Source organism: Leptodactylus fuscus, chromosome 7, assembly GCF_031893055.1.
Source record: "Leptodactylus fuscus isolate aLepFus1 chromosome 7, aLepFus1.hap2, whole genome shotgun sequence".
Classification (NCBI taxonomy): Eukaryota; Metazoa; Chordata; class Amphibia; order Anura; family Leptodactylidae; genus Leptodactylus; species Leptodactylus fuscus.
In genome coordinates, this window is record NC_134271.1 from 31,431,494 (window position 1) to 31,458,855 (window position 27,362).

Here is a 27,362-nt window from a genome sequence, read left to right on the forward strand (position 1 = left end):
TGAGGGTGCTGGACCCACAGTGACCCCACACTGATGACCTAGCCTTAGGATAGCTCAGCAATATTTTTAACCTAAAAAAACTGCATTGAGCTGTGCATAGACATTGGACTAAAGTCATCTGAACCTGCTGATTTTGGTGGCAGATTTGAGAATAAAGGAACAGACACATTCTCAAGAAAAATAGGTCGCAATCTTAGATGTCTAACAATGACTTACCTCCCTTGCCACACTGAGAACACAAGTAAGATAAACTGAGCATGAAGATATATAAGAAGAAATAGCCAACAGCTATTGAGGGTACAATGGGCAGCTTTGGAGCCATAGCGAGTAGTCTCTGCCAAGAGCATCTCCAACTCCTATGCCACTTTTTCACTGCAAGGTACTGGCTCAGCCTTGCCCTGTAATACACCTAGGTGCAGAACCTGTTAAAGTCAGTATTTGGCCACAAAACTGGAAAATGTTGACCGTTGATAGGATTTCCTTATGTGTCTCTATAAAATTCACCTGCAGTTTTCACATGTCCTACTTTAGAATATTTCCTATATTTAAAAGCTAGGTAAAACCACAATAAGATCAAGGCTCCTTGCAGACAACCGTGCGGCAACCAGCCTGCCGTGAATTAGGGATAGGGATGTCCCCATGTGCCGCCCATGCATGGGCCGTGCTTCAGCGGCTCCTTTAATTAAATCAGTAGGAGCCACGGAAGAACAGGGCAGGAATAGGACCTGTTCTATCTGATGCAGTCTGGACTGTTGGCCCACACACAAGAGTATGAAAATCATGGACCCATGGAAAAGAATGGGTTAGTGTGCTATCCGTGAAATACACAGCACACTGAACACGGCCACGGTCATCTGCAAGGGGCCTAAGTACGTTACACATCTTTGCTGTTTTTGGTAAAACATTTTTCTATTGACCTGTGAATAGACTATAACATTACAGCAGTTCTCTAACAAGAACAGTTTATTGAACATGTAGCCTAGTAAACCTTTGTACAAATAAATAGATTGTATATATTATAGTTTTTACTAAATCTATAAGATGTATAAGATATATAAGAAATAAATGAATAATACCTACAAATACAAGGCTGGTTAATAACCAAACAATAGGTCTGTGTGTACAAATATGCCAACAAACACACAACACCGAGTAGTATTAGTACAAACACTAACTATACATCTTAGATATAAATACATAGAAATATTAAAATTGATAAAACAACCAACACGAATCAACATAAATGACTTCTGACTCTAGGTTCACGCCTGCATTTGGGTTTCCATTCTTCAGAACTGCTTGGGGACCCCAAAAACGGAAACCCAAAGCAGTTACCCGTGGAAACCCATGTACCCCATTGACTATGATGAGGTCTGCCAGGTTTCCGCTAGATTTCTGCCCCCAAAAAATGTGGAGAGAAAAGTTCTGCAAGTTGGTCTTTTTTCTCCACGTTTTTCAAGCGGATTTGGGGACGGAAACCCCGAACAGAGACCGGGACGCAGGTGTGAACTTAGTCTAAGACACAAATACAATCATATCATCTTGTATGAACATGGATATAGAAGGCATACCCATACATCTATAAATAACAATCCATATAACGGCATAATACCATACATAATACCCAGTAACAGTATAAGGGTATACCCACCAATCAGCAAAGCCCCAACAAATGTTTTGTATTCTTGCTTCTTCCAAGGGGTGTCAATTTGTGGTGATCCATATTGGGTGTTTTCTTTTTTAATATTTATATGTATAATCCTAATAAAGATGTTTATTAATGTTTCTACATCTACTACTTGGTTTTGTGTGCTGATTTTGGTGTCTATGAATTGGGACTTAGATTGAGGCTATAATAGACCTGCATTAATTTGACCTCAGGTTTACACAGGAAACACTAGTACATCAAGCTGAGGTCAGGACAGGTGGCACAGGATATGAGTAAAATAACAGGCAGAGGTCAGGACAGGTGGCACAAGATAAGAGTAAAATAAGAGGCAGAGGTCAGGACAGGTGGCACAAGATAAGAGTAAAATAACAGGCAGAGGTCAGGACAGGTGGCACGGGATATGAGTAAAATAACAGGCAGAGGTCAGGGCAGGTGGCACAAGATAAGAGTAAAATAAGAGGCAGAGGTCAGGACAGGTGGCACGGGATATGAGTAAAATAACAGGCAGAGGTCAGGACAGGTGGCACGGGATATGAGTAAAATAACAGGCAGAGGTCAGGACAGGTGGCACAAGATATGAGTAAAATAGCAGGCAGATGTCAGGACAGGTGGCACAGGATATGAGTAAAATAACAGGCATAGGTCAGGGCAGGTGGCACAGGATAAGATTAAAATAACAGGCAGAGGTCAGGACAGGTGGCATGGGATATGAGTAAAATAACAGGCAGAGGTCAGGACAGGTGGCACAAGATATAAGTAAAATAACAGGCAGAGGTCAGGGCAGGAAGGACAGGATAAGAGTAAAATAACAGGCAGAGGTCAGGACAGGTGGCACGGGATATGAGTAAAATAACAGGCAGACATCAAACATGACTAAACAGAAGAACAAAGGAACATCTTTGCAGGAACTACCAAGGTAAGAACCTATATTGCTTAGGCAGCTTCCATGGGATTGGCCAGGGACAAATTAGCCAGTGCACATACTGGCCCTTTAAGAACTGGCCAGTGCATAACAGAAGTAAGGGGGTATAGTGACACAGTGAGATGCAATGAAGGTTGGATGGGAGTGTGTGAGTCCCTGTGACCATGACTACTCGGAAGAGTGTGATGCTGGTGGTCACAGCGTGTTGGGAAGGGGGGCAAAATATTTCTACTACAATGTTTCTTTAAAAGTTGGGACAACATGGTGTTGGGGAAAGGTGAATATGCTTTTTCCCAAAAATTTTTTTACACCTGCTTGGTGGCCACAGTGGTTGCTCCAGTTTATGGACAACCTCTTTAAAGGGGTTGTCTGGGTTGAATTTGTTTCTAGACACTTCACTGCCTCCCCCCCATATAGTGACCTCTTCACTGGTCCGCTATACTGTATGGGGAACAGTGATGAGGCCATTATATTGTTTGGGGGCAGTAACAGGGGCTGACATCCTGTGGGGGGGAGGGACATTAAACTCTGTGGGGCATATTAAAGGGGTTGCCCAGAGTTAATTTTTTTTATGGCCCATGCTCAGGATAGGCCATAAATACCTAATAGAAAGAGATGCTGACACATGTATATATAGTTGATCGGTCCGAGGGCTGGGTATCGGCTTCTTACAGATCAGGTATTTATGGCTGGGAACGGGCAGAGGTAAGTGGATAGGAGCCTTACTGCACCTAAACTGCCTATTAAAGAAGCAGTGGTGATCTGGGGGGCCCCCTAAAGGTACGGGGCCCACACCGGGGGATTCACAGGTCAGTCTGACCTTGTGCATATGGGTGGATTGGAAATTAGAGACTGTCAAAGGACATGTTCATTTCATAATTGTAGCCCCGAGGGTACAGCCATCCACCTGTATACATAAATCCTAATCAGTTGTTATGGCTGCTGTAATCTATATATTTTTAATGAGCACGGTGGCTCAGTGGTTAGCACTGCAGCCTTGCAGCGCAGGAGTCCTAGGTTCAAATCCTGCCAAGGGCAACATCTACAAGGAGTTTGTATGTTCTCCCCGTGTTTGCGTGGGTTTCCTCCGGGTACCTCGGTTTCCTCCCACACACCAAAGACATACTGATAGGGAATGTAGATTGTGAGCCCTATATGGGACAGTGACTGACAATATCTGTAAAGCACTGTGGAATATGATGGCGCTATATAAGTAAGCATAAATAATAAAATTGTAATTTTTATTGTCTTCTCAGGCTAGGTATTTCATTTAGTACCACAAAGATGTACACAGAAGTTAGAATTTGGTCAAGTGAGCTGCAATACTGTATTAAACCTGTGGACTAGTGTGGCGCAGTTTCGAGAGGAAAGGAGCCATATTGAAAGGAGCTGCTATTACAGTATGGTCTTCAGTATGGGAAGTCAAATGGACACCCAGGATGGGAACTTTTGGGGAAAAGTACAACAGCAGGGGCCAAGTCTTGTGGAGTTGGAGGTAAATTTACCAATGACTGTCTACATACAAGGTTCCAGATTTTCAGTGCCTACTGCTCATCCCATTACAAAGTTAAATGTGCAAGATGCCTTGCATCAGCTTTACTATGGGGCAAATGTATGCAATCTTAATAAATGACCCAACTGGCACCGGGAACGTGAGATTTATGAAGAGGCTGCAGGCTGTTCATAAATCTGTCTGCTGTCCCTGTGCCAGAATGGAAATCTACACCAGCTAGGAACTGGCCTAGATTTCCATTGTAACACACGCCAAAAAACTGGAGTGAGATATAATAAAATTATCACAGTCCATCCTGATCTTTGCCTCTCCCATAGTCACACAATGTAGCAGTTGAGGTGCGGATTGGAGCTCGAGGCGCCTGTTTACCACAAGAAAGGGCCTTGCGCCAAACATGCGTCCGAATATTATCCCTCAATTTCAGAAAACTTATCTGCCCAATTTTGTGAAAAATGCCCAAAATCTGCCAAACTGCTTCATATTTTTAGAACAAAAAAATGGGCTACAGGAAGTCGGAGCCAGGGTGACGTATTATATTGTGTGGGGGCCACAAGGGAATATTATACTGTATTAGAACCTCAAGGGTGACATCGCATTGGTGGGGCCACTGCCAACAAACACTGCTCTCAGCTGTACAGCAATGAGAGACTCTGGCAGTCTCGTCGACGTGACGTCACTACTGCAGCCACTCTATAGACAGAGGGACGGAGGTGATGGTTGGCCCAGCGCAGGAACGTAATGTATATTTTAATCCTGGACTGTGACCTATGTGTCTGGTCACCAGTGGCGTAACTAGGAATGGCGGGGCCCCCGTGGTGAACTTTTGACATGGGCCCCCCAACTGACACCGAAGACCCCGACCGACCGACCCCCTCCTCATGCATTCCTGCCCCATAGTGGCCCCATGTACACAGTATTATGCCCCATAGTGACCCTGCACGCACTATTATGCCCCATATTGGCCCCTGTACGCACTATTATTCCCCATAGTGGCCCCTGCACACAGTATTATGCCCCACTGTGGACACTCATGAACAATTATTATACTCTGGGGTCTTTTCAGACCCCAGAGTATAATAATCGGAGACCGATGGGGGATACCAACACTGTTACTTACCATCTTCAGTAACGTACGGGACGTCACATGACCTGGGACGCAAGCTCCATTCAGGTAACGTCAGGGACATCACACAAGTATGCCTGAAGCCTGTCTGGCGCTCGAAGAGGTAAGTAACAGTGTTTTTTTTTATGTTCCCTTATCTCTCCTGGGCCTCTGATGTATATATTCGGGGGTCTGAAAAGACCCCAGAGTACAATAATAGTGTTTGTGGGGCCCGCAGCGTCACTTACCGATCCCAGCCCCTGCCAGGATCGGTAAGTAAATAGGTCTAATTACCATCTGGAGTAACTCCACCAGGTAGACTTGAGCGATCGGGATCGGAAAAGATCAGATCCCGATCGGCGATCAAGCAAATTTCACGATCACGATCGGCTGGAAACTGATCCAAAATCAGATTTTGAAATCTCAAGATCGGCTCAACCCTAAAATTGACTTTTCCCATAGAGAAGCATTGACTAGGGTTGAGCGATCAGGATTGGAAAAGATTGAATCCCGATTGGCGATCGAGCAAATTTCATGATCGCGATTGGCTGGAAATTGATTGGAAATGGGATTTTAACATCGATCCTGATATCTCAAGAACGGCTCAACCCTACCAGCCGGTAATGGCTATTAAGAAACCCCCCAAAAAACGCAGCAGTAGCAGCTGTCACCGCGCCCCCTAATGTCCCGGGCCCTGTGGCAGCTACTACCGCTACTACCCCGGTGGTTACGCCCCTGCTGGTCACCTGGAAATAGATTTTTGCTACACAAACTGATTCATTCCCGAAACTGATAAGGACCGGTAATTTCTTGGTGTTATAAAGCAGCGTTGCTTGAAATAAACCGCTGTACATAATACTCGAGCCACAACATGCTCTCATACCGTAGTATCCTCGCTCCGAGTACTTCGAGACATTAGGTAATCTTTAAGATTAGAGCACAAGGTTATGGTGACATTATGTATACCTGACAGCTCCTAATATATCAGTGAACCCTTCCCCACATCACATTTTCTTGGAGTTACATGTTCTGGTAAGTTATCATGAACTTTGTTCAGTAACGTGATGAGGTGGAGAAAATGATCAGGGGTACAGGTCCGAAATAGTGACTGGGAACCGCACTTGGACACTTCAGTTGTGTAAACTGGACAAAGTCCATATGACATCAGTCAATGACAAAATGTTCAATGCCAGGCTGTGAGTAAAGGGCTGTAGATTTGTGGTGCCCATGCAGTACCCACCCTGATAAAGGGGTGTATTGTAATAGGACGCAGCCCGTGCTCTCCTGTAGACAAGTCACTGTGATCTGGCATTTTCTGATGTAACCGCGCTGCTTGGTTGCAGTTTTGAGAGTTGACAAAAGACAAACACAATAAGGGAGGGGGAGCAGTCGCTGGGATTTTTCCACTGAGCTCCTCTGTCTCTACTTGCCTACAAGCTTCAGGCGCTTCCATTGTCGGCTGCAGTGTTAGGCTGTGGATCCACGTCTTAGGATAACGCCCGATGTAGCAAACTGCAGCTAAAAAATACAGTGGAAAAAAACGCAGTGTTATCGCTTTATTTCTGCAGCATTTTTGGTTGCGTTTTGCTGTGTTTTTCTCCTTATTAGATCTATAGGGAAGACGCTTGCGTTTCCGCAGCATTTGTTTTCCATAATGTGGGGTGGGATTTGCCAAAATCTAATTTTTTTGCTGTTACTGCAAAATGCAGTATTTTTTTTCTGCTGCGTTACCGCAACGTAGGGAAATGTTCACAAGAACAGAAACAGAGCCGCAGGTGTGACCCTAGTGGAAGGAACGTGTGGCTGCATTCTGAGAATACGCAGCGGTTACCCCTCATAATACAGTGGGACTCATTGCCTTCCCGAGAGTATAGTCATATGTCACACTTCTCCATACTGGCAGGCTCTTATATGACAGACTGTCAGTACGACGTCATTTCTCCTTCAGGCTCTACATTTTTCTGTTCCGTTATGAGACCAAAAAAACCCTGAACGTTGCAAGGGAACACAAAGCCAGGACAGACAGACGGACAGCGGTGAACCACATTGATCACAATGTCGAATTTCTTTTAAGAGGCAAAATAGCGCAGCTTTATGATATGTGACGATGAATCCTAGAGGAATCTTTCATACAGATGTGTGCAAAGCCTTAAAGGGGTTGTCCAGTTCTGTTCTTATTTTTATTATTTAATACTGCTACAGAGGGTATACACATAGTAAGTGAGTACTCACCTCTCCCTGCACCTCATTTTCCATTGCCAGTAGCTCTGTTAGTTTGTATATAGGTCCAGAGCTATTTGTGCGAGGGGACAACAGCAGCCAATCACAGGCCTCAGCGGTGACATCTTTGCAAATGGCACATGATTGTTGTGAAGAGGTCACCACCGAGGCCTGTGATTGGCTGCAGCCATCTCTTAACACAAATGGCACAGGACTTGCATAAAAAAAAAAAACTAAGGTGCGGGAGAGGTGAGTAGTCATTTCTAATATTTATATTCTCTGTAGCAGTAGCTTTAAATAACAAATTAGGAACTGGACAGCCCCTTTAATGTGTGGGGGATACTGCTTTATAGTGCTTCTTCTTGTGAAGGGGACATCCCACTGTGCAATGATTAACCTTAAAGGGGCTCTATCATGGGGAAAAGTCATTTTTAACTAATCACACCTTTGCATAGCCTTTAGAAAGTCTATTCCACACCTACCTATAGTATGTAGATTGCCTCAACGGTTTCTGAATAAGTCCGTTTTTATTCATATGCTAATGAGCTTCCAGACAGCACAGGAAGTTCCCAGCAGCACTCGTCTCTCCTATTATCTCCTATGTGTGTGAAGCAAACAGGAAGCTGAGTCATCATCAGCAGCAGCCTCCCATAGGAAACAATAGCAAAGGGGTGCACAATGTATCGTGCACCAGTCTAATTAGCATATGAATAAAAACGGACTTATTCACAAACCACTGAGGCAATCTACATAGGAGGAATATGCAAATCTGTCTCCCAAGATGTAAACAGGGTGACAGTGCCTCTGTTATGCTGCCCTCTATGGGAAGCACCCTGAACATCATGCCCGACTTTCCCAGAAGTCTTTACTGCATAATGCAGGGTTATAACCAAATCAATTTCTCAGTTACGGATGGCACCGTTTCTGTCTAGTTAGAGAGAATCATCAGCCTAGAGAGAATTGATTTGGTAGAAGTGAGAGGCTGAGAGACCAGATTATAGGGATAACGTCCATCCTTAGGAAGAGACCACCTTTTCAGGTGTGTGGAGACTTATAGCCATAGTTGCTCCACTGAAAGGGAACATGAGAAGAATATACAAATCTGTCTACCAAAATGTAAACAGGGAGACAGTGCCTCTTTTTTTACAAAAAAAGATTTGAATGGCTATCACTCACCAACACAGTCTTCAGGGTGTACGATCCAACTTTGGGACTAGTCAAAGTCAATGAATAAACAACGATCCTTTCCTTCGTAATGTTGTTTAGACAGTGCCTCTGTTATGCTGCCCTCTATGGGAAGCAAACAGAAACGGTGCCGTCCGTAGCTAAGAAATTGATTTGGTTAAAACCTTGTGTTATGCAGTAAAGACTTCTGGGAAAGTCAGGCATGATGTTCAGGGTGCTTCCCATAGAGGGCGGCATAACAGAGGCACTGTCTCCCTGTTTACATCTAGGGTGACAGATTTGCATATTCCTCCCATGGTCCCTTGCAGTGGAGCAACTATGGCTGTATAAGTCTCCACACACCTGAAAAGGTGGTCTCTCCCTAAGGATGGACGTTATCCCCATAATGCAATCTACATACTAAAGGTAGGTGTGGAATAGCCAATACAAAGCTATGCAAGGATGTGATTAGTTAAAAATGACTTTTCCCAATGATAGAGCCCCTTTAAAGGGGTTGTCCAGGTAAAAATGTTATACTTTAAATAGGCCAGGGGAAGTGCAAAAAAACCCCATGGTCACTATTTCCTGGTACTCTAGTACCTCCCAACGCGTTCCGGTCCTATGAAGTCCCCACTGCATATACCGCTGAGCCGCAGGAACAGACCCTGGATGCCACAGGTAGTGATGTCACCGGTAGTGACGTCAAATGTCCTTCACTGAGGCTGCTGACTGGCTTCAGCGGTCAAATGAGGGAGATTTACCATGCTATGTAGGCCAGTTTTTGCATAAAATTTTAGTACTTTTTTAAAAATCCTGCAACACCCTTGGCACTTTTAGACTTTGGTATGTAATAAGAACATTTAGGTGTCAAAGTGTTCGAAAATGCAGTGTGAACATGTACTAAGCCAGGTGTGAGGGAGCCTTTAACGTCTCCAGGTCCTACACATAACATAGAGCGAGTCAGAGGCTAATGGTGATAATAGAAGACACTTGCAGCAGGTCTACAGCCTTGCACTGCGCTGCCACAAGTACACATGGGGCCCCTCACCCTGCAACAAGGCCAAAGCCCCTACCCCCCCCCCCCCCCCCCCCCATAATAAACTGAATGACCCTTCAGCAGCAGCCTCATCTGCATAGCCCCGCCCAGCCAATTGTTTCATTGGTTTTTCACCGCCTGAGCGCCGGGTGACCAATCAGCGCTGGGATGGGCGTGGCCTGCTCGTCAGCCGGCCGCGGTGTGCCGGTGCTGCCCGTGACGTCACGCATGTCGCTGTCATACTAGAGGTGGCGCACGCTTTTCATATAAATAGCTAATATGAGTTTTTTCTCATTTCCACGAATAGTCGTGCGAATGAGGCCGCGGGGCAGGAGCTATAATAGATACAGCAGGAGCTTCAGCCGGACCAGAGTAGCGATCCACACAGTCATAGCCGGAGCTCTCACTGACTCATTCACTTATAGCGTGTGCTGGTGGATATAGATAGTGTAATACATAGAGTAATTATTTTATATAGACGATTATTATTATATAGTATACCTAATTTGTGGTGTTCATCTTGTGACGTCATATACTGCAGCTGCAACCATGGCGAATGGTGAGTGAGGGGGATGGGTGGTGGGGGACATGTGGTGATGTCATCAGTGGTGAACTTGGATTCCTGGTCTATAGGATGTGACCTGGATCTGTGTCCTCTGCCCATGTGCTCAGAGACCTTCTATAATGGGGCAGAATATTCCTCTTTATGTTTCGCTGTCGGAACGAAATGTCCAGAAAACTTTTCTTGGGCGAAAAAAAAAAAAAGTTTTTATGATTTGATCTCTTCTTGTGACCTTTCCTGCAAATGATCATCAATAAGCGGGGATTCTATATATTGCCATATGCTATTGTATGATATACAAGAGGTTATATGAGGGATATAGCCTTTCAGCAGTCCACTCATTGCAATGCATAGCTCTACCTCCTCCCGTACGTGCCAATCCTCTATTGTGCCAGTCCTGACCTTTGCATGGCCCTTTGGGGAGGGGGCTCCCAGTTTCGTGGCTCAGTTCCCCCTCCTGATGCTCCAGATCTGTATCACGTGTCTGACCCCGCTCTTCTCCTACTGCTTACCCTTGGAGTACTGCAGGGTCAGACACGTCGTGAAGAGTTGTTGTGTCAGCAGGCAGAGACGTAACTTAAAACTGCTGGACCCCAATCTCAAAACTTGAAATGGGACCCTTCTATACCTTGTGCTGTCTATAATGGTGTTCTATGTGATGTGGCCGAGGGTCCTCAGGGTCCAGGGCCTGGTTGTGACTTCTTGCCTCTGCACCATCTATAGCTATGTCCATGTCAACAGGGAGTTGGACTAGAAGTTTTCTGAAAATCTCAGAATTGGGGCGACATTGGTCTGATAAGTTTATTAGTAAGAGTCCAGTGCAGAAAGTTTTTATCCTCTGAATTTCCCCATTCTGCGTTACTATACAGTTAACAATTGTCTCTCAATATTTGTCGGAGACTGGACAACCCCTGTAAAGGGAGGGGGGGGTCTCATGAGTGCGTCCCCTGGGTAGACGAATTATGTGTTTCTGGCTTAGTTGTGGCCCGGGCCATATGACCGGAACCAGCCCCCAGCCCCTGAGCTGAATTGCCTCCGCTCTCCACTGCCATGTTCAGTGCTAGTTGCTTGTTTCATGGGGTCTAGTTGAATACATCATTATAATAGTAAAGACAGCCCCCCATAGTACAGGTACAAATGACCACAGCAGAAAATGGAGGAGGTGGAGTGACTCTTTAAATCTGTGTTTCATTTCCGATAGAAGCCAAGGGAAGTAAGTATAAACCAATATCCAATATGGATGAAGGGATGTAATTCACACTTTGGCTAGAATTCCTAGGTGGCCGCAAAGGTATGGCGGCGGGGGGTTGGGACATGTGGGGGTGGGTAATTAGAGGGGGAAGAAATGGGACGTCCAGGGGTGAATGGGTGATTAGAGGGGGTGGTAATGGGGTATAACATTCCATAGGGTTTCATCTTCCCTTCATTTGGTGACATCTGGACACATATTGGGCAGCAATCTCCACAGTAGCCTCCTCTTCTCTCAGTAGGATGTAGAGTTTCCTTTTCTTGTCTGCTGATGTGAAGTCTGGGTTGTGGGCAGAGAGTCTTCACAGCTTCACGGCCTTCACAGCTGAGTATTTGGTGCAGTGTAGCAGTACTGTGTGATAGAAATAGCGAAGGGGTCCCCACACAGTACAATGCGCTCTACAGTGACCGCCAGACAGGACAATGTGCTCCACAGTGAACCCTAGAGAGAAGAATGTGGTCCATGGTGGCCCCCAGAGAGTACAATGTGGTCCACAGTGTCCCCCAGAGAGTACAATGTGGTCCACAGTGGCCCCTGCATAGTATTATACGCTCCACAGTGGCCCCCACACTTAATACTGTGCGAATTGACAATTGTGGAAGTTATGGACCCGCAAAATGCAGTCGCGTAAATGGAGCTTTACAGAGATATAAAGGGATTCTACCATTAAAAACTTTTTTTTTCTCAATGACACATCCGAATAGCCTTAAGAAAGGATATTCGTCTCCTACCTTTAGATGTCTTCTCCACCCCGCCGTTCATTTAAAATCCCGTATGGTATGCAAGTGAGTTCTCTTGCAGCACTGGGGGCGGGTCCCAGCGCTCAAGCAGCACTGGCGGCATCCCCAATGCTGCCAGAGAACTCTCCAGCACCGCCCCCACAGTGGCCGCCAGACAGTACAATGTGCTCCACAGTGGCCGCCAGACAGTACAATGTGCTCCACAGTGGCTCCCGCACAGTAATATATAATCCACAGTAGCCTCCCCACTCAATATTATATTTTGCACAGTGGGTCTCCACACAGTATTATATACTCCACAGTGGGCCCCCACACAGTATTATATATTCCACAGTGGGCCCCTACACAATATTATATACTCCACAGTGGGTCCCCACACAGTATTATATACTCCACAGTGGGCCCCTACACAATATTATATAGTCCACAGTGGGCCCCCACACAGTATTATATACTCCACAGTGGGCCCCCACACAGTATTATATACTCCACAGTGGGCCCCACACAGTATTATATACTCCACAGTGGGCCCCTACACAATATTATATACTCCACAGTGGGTCCCCACACAGTATTATATACTCCACAGTGGGCCCCTACACAATATTATATAGTCCACAGTGGGCCCCCGCACAGTATTATATACTCCACAGTGGGTCTCCACACAGTATTATATACTCTACAGTGGGTCTCCACACAGTATTATATACTCTACAGTGGGTCTCCACACAGTATTATCTGCTACTTACCTAGTATGGAGTCCCACGAAGAGCGTCATCCTTTTTCTCATTCTTACTGCAGGTTCTGATGGCTTACGTCATCACTCTTGCGTCAGGGCAGAGGTCACACTCTGCAGTCAGTGTAGGCCGTGGTCGTGTACAGTGCAGGCAAAGTGGATGGGATTCCCCACTTTGCGGAAAAGATCGCAGCGCGGACACGCTGCGATTTGCAAATCCGTTGCAGCTTTGCAAATCGCAGCATGTCAATTATTTCTACGGAAACGCTGGCGGCTTTCCCGTAGATATAATGTTAAGAGAAAGTGGAAAACTCTGTGAACTTTCTCTTAAAAGCCTCGGAAAGAACCACAATACGTCCACGCAGCGGTTCTTCCCGCAGCGCTTTAGTGCTGCGGATACGGCCCGTGGGGCCTTAGCCTTGAAGAGAACCTGTCATATCCTCTCAGGTAGTAACTTCTATATACTATAGCAAAGATGAATTCATTGCACTTTCAGCTTTGCTGGTATCTTCCTCTGTTGCAGATGAGATATTGGTACTGAAACTAATGGTACTGATATCTCCAATCGGGTCAGATACTGGCGAAGCTGAAGGTGCACTGATTTAGTATACTGTCCGCTTTGCTATGGTATATTAAACATTCCCTATCTGACGGGACATGTAAGGTCCTCTATAATGCAAGGCCCTGAAGCCTGAACTACTCTGGTCCAGTAAAGGGGCCTGTAGTGACTTCTATTTCTGTACATTACATGATGTGATTTCGGGTGGTGCTCTGCCCCCTGTGTCTCTCCTAATGGTTAGAAACTACAACTCTCAGCATTCTTTGTCAGTGCCAACAGGGATTTGTGGTTACAAAGCAGCTGTAGAGCCGCAGGCTGCCAACAATATCACTTATTAGTGTATGTCATGTCCTTCATGTCAAGTTATCCTGCAGCTGGAAATGTCTATTGGTTGCTGGCAGTGCCACCTGGTTGGGGGCTGGAGTCACCATCCTCTGCCTTGGCAGCACAAGTCCTTGCTGTGCAGACTGTTCTTATCTCGCGCTCTCCTGAGTTCCCGGAATGTTTGCAGGAGGCGCAGCTGTGCCCTGTTCTAGCAGATATACAGTATATACAACCATAAAGGGGGGAGTCCAGCAGGAATGAGCTGATATCTCAGACATGTTAGGAGCTCAGAAAGTCTGCCCTAGAGAATCTGACCAACACTGGTTGCAAAAAAAAGTTTCATTACGGCATTTGGAGCCCTCTGGCACTATTGGGAGATTACTTGAAGTAATGACTGGTTGTCTGAAGAAAGGTCCATACGTTTCTGTATGCGTAAGACAAAGTTAAGACTGACATTCTGTATGCTAGTCTTAATCCATTCCACTGCTGGTGCCAACTCAGCCTGGCTTCTTAAAGGGTTACTTAACTTTTTAATATTTATGGATAGGCCACCAACATTAGATCTGCAGCCGACGGCTCGGCTCCCTCACATTACCTTCTCCAGGACAGCATGGCACTTGGTAACGTTTACATGCTGGGTGCCATGCTGCTTACTTACCGTACAAAGTATAGCAGTCGTTTAGGTACCTCAGTGCTGCCACATTGAAGTCTGTGAGACACCGCTACAGTTTGTATGCCAAGACAGCAGCGGAGCTCCCGGCATGTAAATATTATCAGGCGCCGCACTGTGCTGAAACATCTGATCTGCGTGGGTCCCAGCAGTCGGAGCAATGCCAATCTAATATTGATATCCCATACTAAGGAAAGGCCATCAGTATCACAAAGGTGGATCCCCCCTTTAATAATTCAGTGTGTCAGAACTGAAATCTATGCGAGTCAAGAACTGGTGTAGATTTCAGGTGTAACGCATACCAGCTTTCTTGTGCTAGATAGTAAATAAGACTACAGGGGCGAGGACTAATGCGGTACGTCTCTACCCGAAGAACGTTCTGTGCGCCAAGGAAATGCCACATTTGGACTAAAACATGACACTTTGGGGGGGGGGGGGGGGGGGGGGAAGGGTTGCAAACACCTTAATATCTAACTCATGTCAGCCTGCTACAGATTATGTTACCTGTGTCTTGTGCAGTTCGATTTCTAGTACAATTGTTAATTTCTTTAAATTTTTTTAATAAAACTCAGCTTACTGTATTCTAGAGACCTCACCCTGTCTGGCCATGGCCGCCTGTACGTTTTGCATTTTTCAGCTCATACACAGCCTCCCCCTCTGCTGATCATCCAACAGATCTGGCGCTATACAAATAAACCGCCGGTTAAAGCGGTGTCTCAGATATAGATATAAGCAGATTTTAATTAAAAAAATATCTAATTTTTTTCAAGGCCAAAAATTATACTTTACCATAGACAACCCCTTTAACAATATGATACTCATCTAATATGTAAAGCATACAAGCAATTCGTGACTGTTGACACCAAAGCTTCTCTTACGGCTGTAGTTTGTGCAAGGAGCTCCTGTTCTTTAGGCTAAGGCCCCACGTTGCGGAAATGCAGCTTTTTTGGTTGCAGATTTTGTTGCGGTTTTTTGAGCCAAAGCCAGGAGTGGATTGAGTAGAAGGTAGAAGTATAAGAGCTTCCTAGATATTTCCCATTCCTTCTGTAGCCATTCTTGTCTGTGGCTCAAAAAAATTGCGTTTCCGCAACGTGGGGCCTCCGCCTCAGGCAGACTTTTAGAGTAGCCCCCCCGTAAAGTCATTTATAGCCCACCAACGTTTCACATCTTCTTTCTTTGCAGAGGTGAGACAAACAATGACTCAGTTTTGGGAGGAGCACTCGCGAGATGCGACAGTAGAGGAGATGATGTTGGACTCCAGCGCTCAGATCTTATCCAAAGAAGAGAAGCCGGAGATAATCTCGCTGCTGCCATGCTTAGATGGATTAAATGTCCTGGAGCTTGGGGCTGGGATAGGGTAAGACAAGTCATACTAGGCCTACAAGGATTGTTGCACAACTTGCCCATTCAGATGACTTCTAGTGTCTTCTTGGTGTCGGCCATTTGTTTCCTTTGTAAACCTTTCCTCCACCCTCATATTTTCTCCAGTCGCTATACCGGCCACCTGGCGAAGTTGGCGAGCCAAGTCACTGCCGTAGACTTCATGCAGAACTTCATCGACAAGAATCGTGAGGACAATGGTTATCGTGGAAACATTACTTTTCTACAAGCTGATGTCACGCTTTTGGACCTACCTAATGATAGGTAGGTTCTTATATAAAGTATCTACAGCAGCAACCACCAAGAAATGTGATATTATCAGGCACAAGTGTGAACTTGTTTTATTCCCCTCAGTTATGACTTCATCTTCTCCAATTGGCTCTTCATGTATCTGACTGATAAGGAATTGGTGGCCTTGATTGAGAAGATATTGGGATGGCTTAAACCCGGTGGCTACATTTTCTTCAGAGAGTCCTGCTTCTTCCAGTCAGGTAAGTACAGTCAGCTATGGTACTGTGCAAATATTTTAGACAGATGTGAAAAAAATAAGAAAGCTTTAAAAAATATAGGATAATAGTTTATTTCGGTCAGTTGACAAAATTAAAGGGGCTCTATCATTAGATTTTCATAATTTTAGATAAACATATGTCTGAATAGCCTTTAAAAAGGCTATTCAGGTGCTACTAATCGTTTTACAGAAGACACCCCCCCCCCCCCCCCCCGTTTTTATTAGTTACCATTAAAACAGATATGCTAATTAGTCCCACCGTACACCCTGGGCGTTCTGTGCACCCCCCAGCTTCATACCTTATGCACCCCACCTCTCTTGCTTGTGCCTCTCAAGCCCTCCTCCTTCCTGTGATTCACCGTCTTCCCGTTTCGATTAAAATCTCGTCCATGCGCAGTAGCGCTCGCTCCTGTAGAGAACTTTGCGACCATACTGCGCATGCACAGCACGCTCGCGTAGTTCTTAGGGGAACTGAGCATACTGAGCATGCTAAAATTACAAAAATCTAGTGGTAGAGCCCCTTTAAATGAATTAATAAAATCTACGTCAAATCAATATTTGGTGTGTGTGCCCTTTGGAGGAGGAGTCCTGGAAGTGATGATACGGCCCCCGCAGACCCATTATCTCAATATCCAGTCTGTCTGGGATTACATAAATAGACAGAAAGATTTGAGCAAGCCTACATCTACAGAAGATCTGTGCTTAGTTCTCCAAGATGTTTGGAACAGCCTCCTTGCTGGGTTCCTTCAAAAACTGTCTGCGGGTTCATTCACACGGAGTAAACGTGCGCTCATTTTGGCAAAATACACGTGTAAACAATACACATGTAAAAATAAAGACTCCCATTGACTTCAATGACATTTTACACATGTATTTTGACGTGTTTTTTTTACCTGTTTTTTATACACGTGTAAAAAATGTCATTGAAGTCAATGGGAGTCTTATTTTTACACGTGTATTTTGCCAAAATGAGCGAGCGTTTACACCGTGTGAATGGACCCTGCAAGTGTACCTAGAAGATTTTGTTGCTTTGAAGGAAAAGGGTCCATCACACCAAATACTGATGTTATGTAGATTTCTCTTTTGTTCATTCACATTGCATTATGGCAATTGACAAATATTATATTATAATATTAATAAACTATTATTGTCAATTAACATATTATAGATAATTTCTCGAGGTATTATTTAGTTTTTGATGATTACATTTCCGTCAGTGACTTGAAGATATATCGGTTTATGAGACCAGGTACCGTATATACTCGAGTATAAGCCGACCCGAGTATAAGCCAACCCCCCTAATTTTACCACAAAAAACTGGGAAAACTTATTGACTCGAGTATAAGCCTAGGGGGGAAATGCAGCAGATACTGGAAAATTTAAAAAATTAAAATGGTCAGAGTTTTTGGGTGCAGTAGATGCTGGGTGCTGGGAAAGGGGTGTTTTGGTTGTCTGTCTGCCCCTTCCCTGAGCTTGAGGTCTGTTTTTTTCTTCCCCCACTTGGAATTCAGTCTGGCTGAATATAGGGGATCTGCAGTGCTCCTATTAACCCCTTTCCGATGGAACAGGAGCACTGCAGATCCCCTATATTCAGTAGACCGGGAACTTTCAGACTCAGGGATACCTAATGTGTTTGTGTTTCACAGTCATTTTCTACTTTTATATGTATTCTAGGGAAAGGAGGAATTTAGTTAACTTTTATTTTTTTATTAAATCTTTTTTTTTGCACTATTTTATAGGAGATTCTAACATTAATATTGTGGCTGGTCATAGACTCCCCCTCCTAAAAAAAAAAAAAAAAAAAATTTTTTTTTTTTTTTTTTTTTTTGCTGACTCGAGTATAAGCCGAGGGGGGCTTTTTCAGCACAAAAACTGGGCTGAAATATTCGGCTTATACTCGAGTATATACGGTATTTGACTCTCATGAATTTTAGATTGGTTATACTTGTGCTATGATATAATCCTGGCCAGGTCATTAGATTAAAGGGAACCTGTTACACTCAATATGCAATGTGATCTACAGACAGCATCTTATAGAGGGTCACCAATATCTATGTGGCTGGACAAATAGGGTCCTATTACCTATGTGTGTGGGGGCACTATTACCTGTAGGGGGGAGATAATACACACGGGTATCAGTGTCCTAATTACCAATATATTAACCTCAGACTTATGGTTGCCTTCACCGGACTATAACTGTAACTACACATAACTGGCTCAGCTACAGCTATATGGTTGCAGAAGACAACCCTTAGAAGACAATTATAAGGCTGATGTGCCCCTTGGCGAAAATGAATTTTACACCCCCACGCCTTAGAATAAGACTTTGAAAATATTAATGGATACATTTGTTTATTTTCAGGGGACTGTGAAAGAACATTTAACCCCACAGTTTACCGCACACCGGCTCAGTATAACCACCTTTTTACGTCAGTCACCTCTAAGTCTGGAGGCAATGGGTTTGAGATTGTGATGTCAAAATCTGTGCAGACATATATAAAGGTGAGATAACAGTATTTTTTGGGGTCACACAGGCAGTTAATAGTCCATATTTGCTACATGTCTGTATTCAATGTATACCTATCCATGAGCTAAGCTTGCTGTGGATTACTAGTAGAGCTATGGATGACCAATGTCTTTCTGTTGACATTAAAATATCACTTGTACATCCTAAATCTAGCCATAGATATAAAGTAGTTGTAAACTGGTAATCTGATTATATTCCCTAATGTCCCCCATTAAAGGGAGTCTGTCATCAAAAGCCAACCTGAATCAAATGGTATATCAGTGCCTCCGATATTGAGATATCCTCTTTGGAGCAGTGAGGGCATTGTGATTGCTCCTGAGATAAGCAGCAATGCCCTTGTTGCTCCAAAGAATTTTTCTGCATATTGAGAAAAATGATGATATCTCTGTTATGGAGGCACAGATTCCCACTGTTTGATTCGGGTAACTCTATCCTATTTATCTGTGTTTATATGCTATATTCTGATAACACTCTCTTTAAATAAATCTATTTAAAGAAGTCTCTCACCTCTGCCAAGTCAGTTTTCCCTACGCTGTGCTGAAGAGATCCAACCAGATCGAAACAGCGCTGTCCACAGCTGGGGTACTGACTTGGCAAAATCCCGCATTATAGCAGTAAAGGCTTTTTGGAAAGTCAGGCATGATTTTCAAGGGAGCTACCCATAGAGGGCAGCAAACAGAGGCACTGTTTCCCTATTTACATCTTGGGAAACAGATTTGCATATTTTTCCCATAATCCCCCTAGCTAAAATGGCTTATTATAAGACTCCATACGCCTGAGAAGGTGGTCTCTCCTTAGGGAGTAACATTATCCCCAGAACCAGGTTTATGTTTAGTTTCTCCAATGGATTGCAGGTGTCCAACACAAGGCACACAGGCCAAATCTTGCCTTCAGCCTTGTGTTTTTCGCCCGTGGCCCAGGGCTGCTTTAATGGTGCAGGTACACTGGGTCCCCTTAAGTTGCATCACATAGTTTGTATTGTCTTAGGCCGGAAGGTTCCCAGTACTCTATAGCTTGCAAGTCGCGGACCTTCCAGCCTAAGACAGAGCAACACAGTCTTGCAGGTGTAGGGAATTTCATACTTACTCTGATTCCTGCAAAGTGCTGATGTGCTGTCCGGCTGTGCACCTCTTAGGGCTCGTTCACACGGAGTAAACGCGGCACGTTTGCGCCGCGATTTTGACGGTGCATGTTTGCGGCCGCGTAAACGTGCGTTTACGCGAACGCAAACATGCACCGTCAAAATCGCGGCGCAAATGTCCTGTAAACGCGGCGCATTGCGTGCCGCGTTTACTCCGTGTAAATGAGCCCTTATATGTACTTCCAGCCATGCGGCCTCCTGCTCTACGGTACCACAAGCGGTGCCATAGTGAAGGTGACAGGTTAGCTGGGACGACATTAGAAGTGGTGCCCAGCTGGGAGCTGTACCAGCACTTTGCTGGAAGAACAGGCAAGTATGAAATAAAGTATGTGGGGAGAACTATTGCTTGTGGGGGTCACCAATCTCTATATGTGTGGGGGCACTATTACCTATGGGGGGATTGTTACCTGTACTAGTAGGGGGTAGATCATTATGATACTATTACCTATGTGTTTGGAGATACTATTACCTATGGGGGGGGGGGATAAATAGGACACTATTACCTATTGGGGACACTCAGCCAGAAAACACAATAGGTACACGATATTACAAACCTCTTTTGTATTAACAATATCTTAACATCATTAATAGCGTAACAGCCTTATGGTCGCCATCAAGGGGCTATAAATGTAGAGACGCCTAACTGGCATAGCTACTGTACATATATACAGTTGCAGAATTACTAACTGCCCTTTGAAGACTGATGTGGCCCTTGGCGAAAATGAGCCTGACACCCATACAATAGACACTGATAATTGGAGAATGAGAAAATTTACAACGTGGTTTTCATTTATTTAGGACAAAAGCCTTTGCCGCTTTGTGCGCAAAACTTGAATTTTTCCATTTAGAGGTTTTCCTTCAATGTCCTATTCATTTTATAGTTCATAAAAAAAATAAACTGTAAAAAATGGATGATGTCAACTTTTTATTGCCATCACTGGCATCAGTCAGTAAAAGATGTTAGTAAACTTATATAACCAGTGAGAGGCTGGCATCATCCAAATATGATATAAAACTTTTCATTTATCACTTGCATCTTACTCTTTCCATTACTTACTTATGATTTTATATATTTATGGATATTATTTTATGTGTTACAGATAAAGAAGAATCAGAACCAAGTCTGCTGGATGCTGCAGAAGGTCCCACGGGACGCTGATGGACACCAGGGTTATACCACATTCCAGCAGTTCCTTGATAACCAGCAGTATTCACGGAGAGGAATACTTAGATATGAGAAGATATTTGGGGATGGCTTTGTGAGCACAGGAGGGCTGGAAACCACTAAGGTAAGGCCTATACTGAAGAATCTCATGGGCATGTAGCGGCATGGGACTTACAATTCATAGTTTATTCTGTAAAAACTTGAATATTCCTCTCGCAGGAGTTTATTGCCATGCTAAACCTTGTCCCTGGTCAGCGAGTCATTGATGTGGGCTGTGGCATTGGCGGAGGAGACTTCTATATGGCCAAGGTAGGAACATATTGTCATACTTATCCACATACTTATTAGAGGTTGCCTTTTTCTGGGCACAGTCCATTTAATGGCCTCATACGCTTTTTTTCTCCTCAGACGTATGGGGTAGAAGTCCTGGGGATGGACCTATCGTCTAACATGGTGGAAATAGCCATGGAGAGAGCTATTAAGGAGAAGACTCCTCTGGTAAGTGATGTAACTGATCCTGCGGGGTAGGTTGGAGACCTGAACCAGTGCTGGAACCATCTACCGTAGTAGACCTGACTTAGCACCTTGTTACCGCCATTATTTGTTCTACAACCTCTCGTCATTTCCACAGGTGCAGTTTGAAATAGGAGATGCCACAAGAAGGATCTTCCCTGAAGCATCATTTGATGTAGTGTACAGCCGGGACACCATCCTGCACATCAATGATAAGGGAGCACTATTCAGGAGATTTTATGTAAGACCTAATGCAGATTTACAGCAGTCTGGTTTCTGCCTAGGCTGCCATAGGACATGTGGGTGCAGTTACTGCAGATATTTCAATCTCCCTCTGAGTATTCCTATGATATTTACCATGTATAACGTTACAAAAAAATTGACCGATATTTCTTAAAGGGATCCTATCATACAACCCCTTTTTTTTCTGAGTAACACGTCGGCTATTCTTTTCCTACCTTTCGTTGTCTTCTCAGCGCCACTGTTCCGTAGGAATCCCGGTTCTTGTCGGTATGCAAATGAGTTCTCTCGCAGCACTAGGGGCGTCCCCAATGCTACCAGAGAACTCTCCAGCGCCGCCTCCATCTTCTTTAGGGACAGGCTCTTCATCCTCTTCTTTTGGCGGTGGCTTGTAACTTCAGGGCCTCGGGCAGAGCAGACTGCGCATGCCCACAGGCCACGAGAAAATGGCCGCTTGCATAGTATTGTAAGCGGCCATTTTCTCGTGGGCATGCGCAGTCTGCTCTGCCTGAGGCCCAAGGCCTAGAAGTTACAAGCCACCGCCAGAAGAAGAGGATGCTACTGACGAAGATTGAAGCGCGCTGGAGAGAGTTCTCTGGCAGCATTGGGGACGCCCTCAGCTGTTTGAGCGCTGGGGCCCGCTTCCAGTGCTGCGAGAGAATTCATTTGCATATTGACAAGAATCGGGATTTCTACAGAATGGCGGTGCGGAGAAGACAACGAAAGGTAGGAGAAGCTAGGCGTTTCTATAGATATAATTGACAAAAACTGCGATTTCCAAAACTGCAACGACTTTGGAAATTGCGGCATGTCCACACCGCAGTTTTTACCGCAGACTGGGCATGAGATTCCCTAGAATCCCATCCAATTTGCACTTACTGTAAAACACAGCGTTTTTTTTGCTGTGTTTTTGTCCCAAGGGGCCTCAGCCCTACCATTGCTTTACATTGCGTGTGTGTTTTTTTTTTTCTCCCATTCTTTTTTGAAACGTGGAATTTTGGTTTCCTAAACTCTTACCGTATAGTTATATGTCTATGTGTTACTAAGCCTACTTGGTTTTGTATGTTATTCTTCTTGGTTGTGTTTCGCTATTGTTGGTTATTGCATAAAACTTTGCGTTTAGAAAAGAAAAATGCAATTGCTATAATTTTGGGGGATTTTTTTTTTCTTTAATGTGGTACCTGAACTCTTCTTCTGTTATCCTGCAGTCCTGGTTGAAACCCGGAGGGAAACTCTTAATCACAGATTACTGTTGTGGTGAACGGCCATGGTCTCCAGTGTTTGAGGAGTATGTGAAGCAGAGAGGTTATGTCCTGTACACGCCTGAGGAGTATGGCCAGGTAATTGTTAGTGTGAAGGACCTGTGGACTCATTACAGGTCCTTCAGCCTTTCCAGCCACAGGAACTGCACTAAGGGACCATTCACACTACGGATATGCTGACTAATTCTGAACGTTAAAACACGTTCAGAATCAGTGCGTATAAAGGAGATCCCATTCATTTCAATGGGAGCCGGCATACGAGCGCTCCCCATTGAAATGAATGGGCTGCTTTTTTTCTCTACGAGTGCTCCCATTGAAGTGAATGGGAAGCGCTCGCGTGTACGGCTCGCCGTGTGAAGGGGCCCGGCGCTCGGCTCATTCCGAGCCGTACACGCAAGCACTTCCCATTCACCCTTACAATGCAAGACCTGCATGACCAGTGCAGTTTCTGCTTTAGAGCCCCGACATTGCGTTTCACCAGCCAGTGGGCCATTATCTCATCAGTGGTACATTGGTCTGTTGTACAGATCCATAATACAAGGCTCATACTATTCATACACATATGGACAGTTTTGGTGTCCATCACGTGACTGACCAGCCCAGCTTGAGGCCTGTTTTTAAGCATTTATATCATATCAGAAAAACTGAATTTCTAATGTGAACTTAGCCCTACACCTGTTGCAAGTGCTATTATATCTTCCAACAGTTGGATAATCGTGTAGGTCTTTACCATCTCCTAAGTGACCAGACCTTATTAAAATTATCATAGTATATTGTGCCTCTGTGTAACCCTTCACATCTCTCCACAGTTCTTGCAGAAAGTTGGCTTTGTTAAAGTTCAGGCTCTGGATCGGACAGAACAGTTTGTACAAGTTCTGGAAAAGGAGCTCGCACGTACTCAAGAGATAAAACAAGAATTCCTAGAGGTAATGTCCTGAAGCCTGGGGCTGTATAATGTGACGAGACTTCTAGGAATGGACAATCGCTTACATTTCACTCTCTTCCATGCAGAGTTTTTCTGAAGAGGATTACAACTACATTATTGAAGGCTGGAAGGAGAAGCTTTATCGCTGTAGCCTGGGGGATCAGCGCTGGGGTCTGTTCCTGGCAGAGAAACCAATGGACGTCATATCCTAACTACTGGCTTCTTCATGCTGGGCCACCAACCTTAGCCCTGACACTTTTCTAATATTTTTCTATGTTTCTGTTAATAATAATGACTCGGTTATCATATATATATTTTATTGAGTTTCTGGACAACTTTGGAATAATCCGCCTGCAGACTTAAGCTTCGAGGCCTCAGGCATATCATAGATCTGGATCTGTAATACAGAGACATAATCGTGTGCTCCATAGGGACACGCTATAGGGGTACACCGACTGCTTATAGAAGTTGTCCAGCGATAGGGAAAAACAAGCATCTGCTTTATTTTACATCTGTCCAGGACTAGTGCTTGGTAATGTAGTTCATCACTATTCAAGTGAATGAGCTCAATACCACAAACAGCCCATGGACAGAATATGGACCTGTAGGGACGTTGCCAGTTATAGGATCTATGTACATGGCAATGCTGTGTGCATGACCCTAAAACGTTGTTTAATCTGTGTTCACGTAGGTTGATAAAACATCACTATTGCCAAAAAGGGCTAAACCGCAGATAGTAAATGTGTATTTTGGCTGCTATTAGGTAGGTTGTGCTATGAAATCTATATAAAACATCTACTAATGCTGTAGCTGTACATCTGACCACTGTGGAAAAACTTTGTCAAAACTGTTTTATTCAAATCCAACCTAAATACTATATTTAGGTGTAATGGCAAGTGTAAAGTGGAAGGGTATCCCAACCAGAGACCCTTCCGCAAATGTTAGCGCAAATCTGTATGTTATGGGAAACTTCACCACTTTTCTCATACACTAGTTCTGGACAATGTTCCCCCGGAGCTCATGTAAGAAGTGTTTTATTCTATATTTTATTATACATTACAGTATTGCAATCCAAAGGCTTTAACAACTAGTAATGGAGATGCATGTCAGCCATAGCTGTTGTAATGTGAATAAAGTTACTTTGTCATAAGTTGTGAGTGTAATAAAAGCGCTGCATAAACTACACGATATTACCGCAAGGTTTACACTCCTTTTATTAGATGTCTGACTATAATAAACTAAAGACACACAGATGGAGCGCTCCATGAGCGGAACCATAAAAACTTAGAACAGTGGTAAAATATCCTATCGCCTTCAATAGAATTGATATACATTTTTACAGAAAGTGTCATAAATCCCACCTGACATGTCTCAGTAAATACCGTATAATCCCCATGAAATAAATGAATCGTTCATGATGTTGTTCCCTTGTTCATATCAGTGGAACTACCGTATATACTCGAGTATAAGCTGAATTTGTCAGCACATTTTTTTGTGCTGAAAAAGCCCCCCTCGGCTTATACTCGAGTCAGCAAAAAAAAAAAAAAAATTATTTTTTTATTTTTTTTTAGGAGGAGGTGGGGTCTATGACCAGCTGCAATATCAATGTATAGAATCTCCCATAAAATAGTGGGGAAAAAAAGATTTAAAAAAAAAATAAAAAATAAAAGTTCTAAATCCCTCCTTTCCCTAGAATACATATAGAAGTAGAAAATGACTGTGAAACACATTAGGTATCCCTGTGTCTGAAAGTGCCCAGTCTACTGAATATAGGGGATCTGCAGTGCTCCTGTTCCGTCGGGAAGGGGTTAATAGGAGCACTGCAGATACCCTATATTCAGCCAGACTGAATTCCAAGTGGGGGAAAAAACCCCAGTCCTCAAGCTCAGGGAAGGGGCAGACAGACAACCAAAACACCCCCTCTCCTCCCCTTCACCAGCATCTACTGCACTCAAAAACTCCGACCATAAGACTCCGGCTTATACTCGAGTCAATAAGTTTTCCCAGTTTTTTGTGGTAAAATTAGGGGCCTCGGCTTATATTCGGGTCGGCTTATACTTGTCTATATACGGTATGTCTCCTTAGGCTATGTTCACACTACTGTCTGTTACTGTCCTATGATGACCACAACAGACACAGATGGAGACCCCTTCATTTGTGTCCATTCCCATTGACACTAATGTAAACCATATGAAGAAAGCTGTCCTCCATCTTGTCTACTTCTGTGATAGTAGATGTCCTGCATGTAGGACTTCTTCTTCTACCAGAAAACTAAAAAACATGACATAAAGATACCACAATGTTTTCTACACTGGGGTAAATGCAGACAGACACACAACGTAGGGGGCCCCTTGTGCAGCTGTCATGTAATGTCTGTTGCTCTCATTCCCTGAAAGATGAGAGCAACGGACGTTCAATAATGTCCCCAAATGGTAACACCCAGTTGTCAATTTATTGATGTGTTATTAGAAATAGTAACAGAGGAGCGACAATACAGAGTTATAGGGAAAGATGTCTCAGAGATTGTATATTATGGGGAATGAATCTATTTGCTAAAACAGATTTATTAAAGAGCCAGCAGGTCCTTTTAACCCCTTCCCGACATCCGCCATGCTAGTACGGTGGATGGCGGGTTTGCTCGGGAGCTGGGCGTCCACCATAGCCGCCGTGTGTCTGCTGTTTTTATACAGCAGACACCCAGCGCTAATGTCCGCAATCAGTGCCCGCACAGATCTCGGGCATTAACCCTTCTGGTACCTTGGTCAAAGTTAACCAAGGCGCCATTTTGCCGGCACCACCTGGGTGCTGCCATTTTGCAAGTGATTGCCAGCACCCGGAGCAAGTTCAGGGGCCGGAATCATGTTGGCTTGACAGCCGAGAGCCTTGTGAAAGCTCCTAGGTCTATCGGTGCTTTATGCAATGCATTGCATTATTGATCAGACCCCTAGGGAATCTAATAAGTGCATAAAAAAATTAAAAGTGAAAAAAAAAATTAAAAGTTCAAATCACCCCCCTTTCCCTAGAACACATATAAAAGTACTGTGAAACACCTACACATTAGGTATCCTTGTGTCCGAAAACACCCGCTCTACAAATCTATAAAAATATTATTCCCGTACAGTAAATGCTGTAGCGGGAGAAAAAAATCAAACCGCCTTTTTTTTTTTCCTTTTTTGTTTTGCCTTTGATAAAAATTTTAATAAAAAATGATCAAAGCAACAGCAATACCCCAAAA

General features: G+C 44.1%; 1 protein-coding gene across 1 annotated transcript; it reads left to right on the forward strand.

The window, feature by feature from the left end:
* The first annotated feature begins 10,119 nt into the window (after positions 1 to 10,119).
* On the forward strand, positions 10,120 to 25,368 carry LOC142213258 (uncharacterized). Its single transcript, XM_075281548.1, has 12 exons — positions 10,120 to 10,185; positions 15,649 to 15,823; positions 15,955 to 16,110; positions 16,201 to 16,337; positions 18,717 to 18,856; positions 21,123 to 21,311; positions 21,407 to 21,496; positions 21,596 to 21,685; positions 21,819 to 21,941; positions 23,149 to 23,280; positions 24,012 to 24,128; positions 24,214 to 25,368. The coding sequence occupies exons 1-12, from the start codon at positions 10,176 to 10,178 to the stop codon at positions 24,337 to 24,339; spliced, it is 1,485 nt and encodes a 494-aa protein (XP_075137649.1). The 5' UTR covers positions 10,120 to 10,175; the 3' UTR covers positions 24,340 to 25,368.
* The last annotated feature ends 1,994 nt before the right edge of the window (positions 25,369 to 27,362 follow it).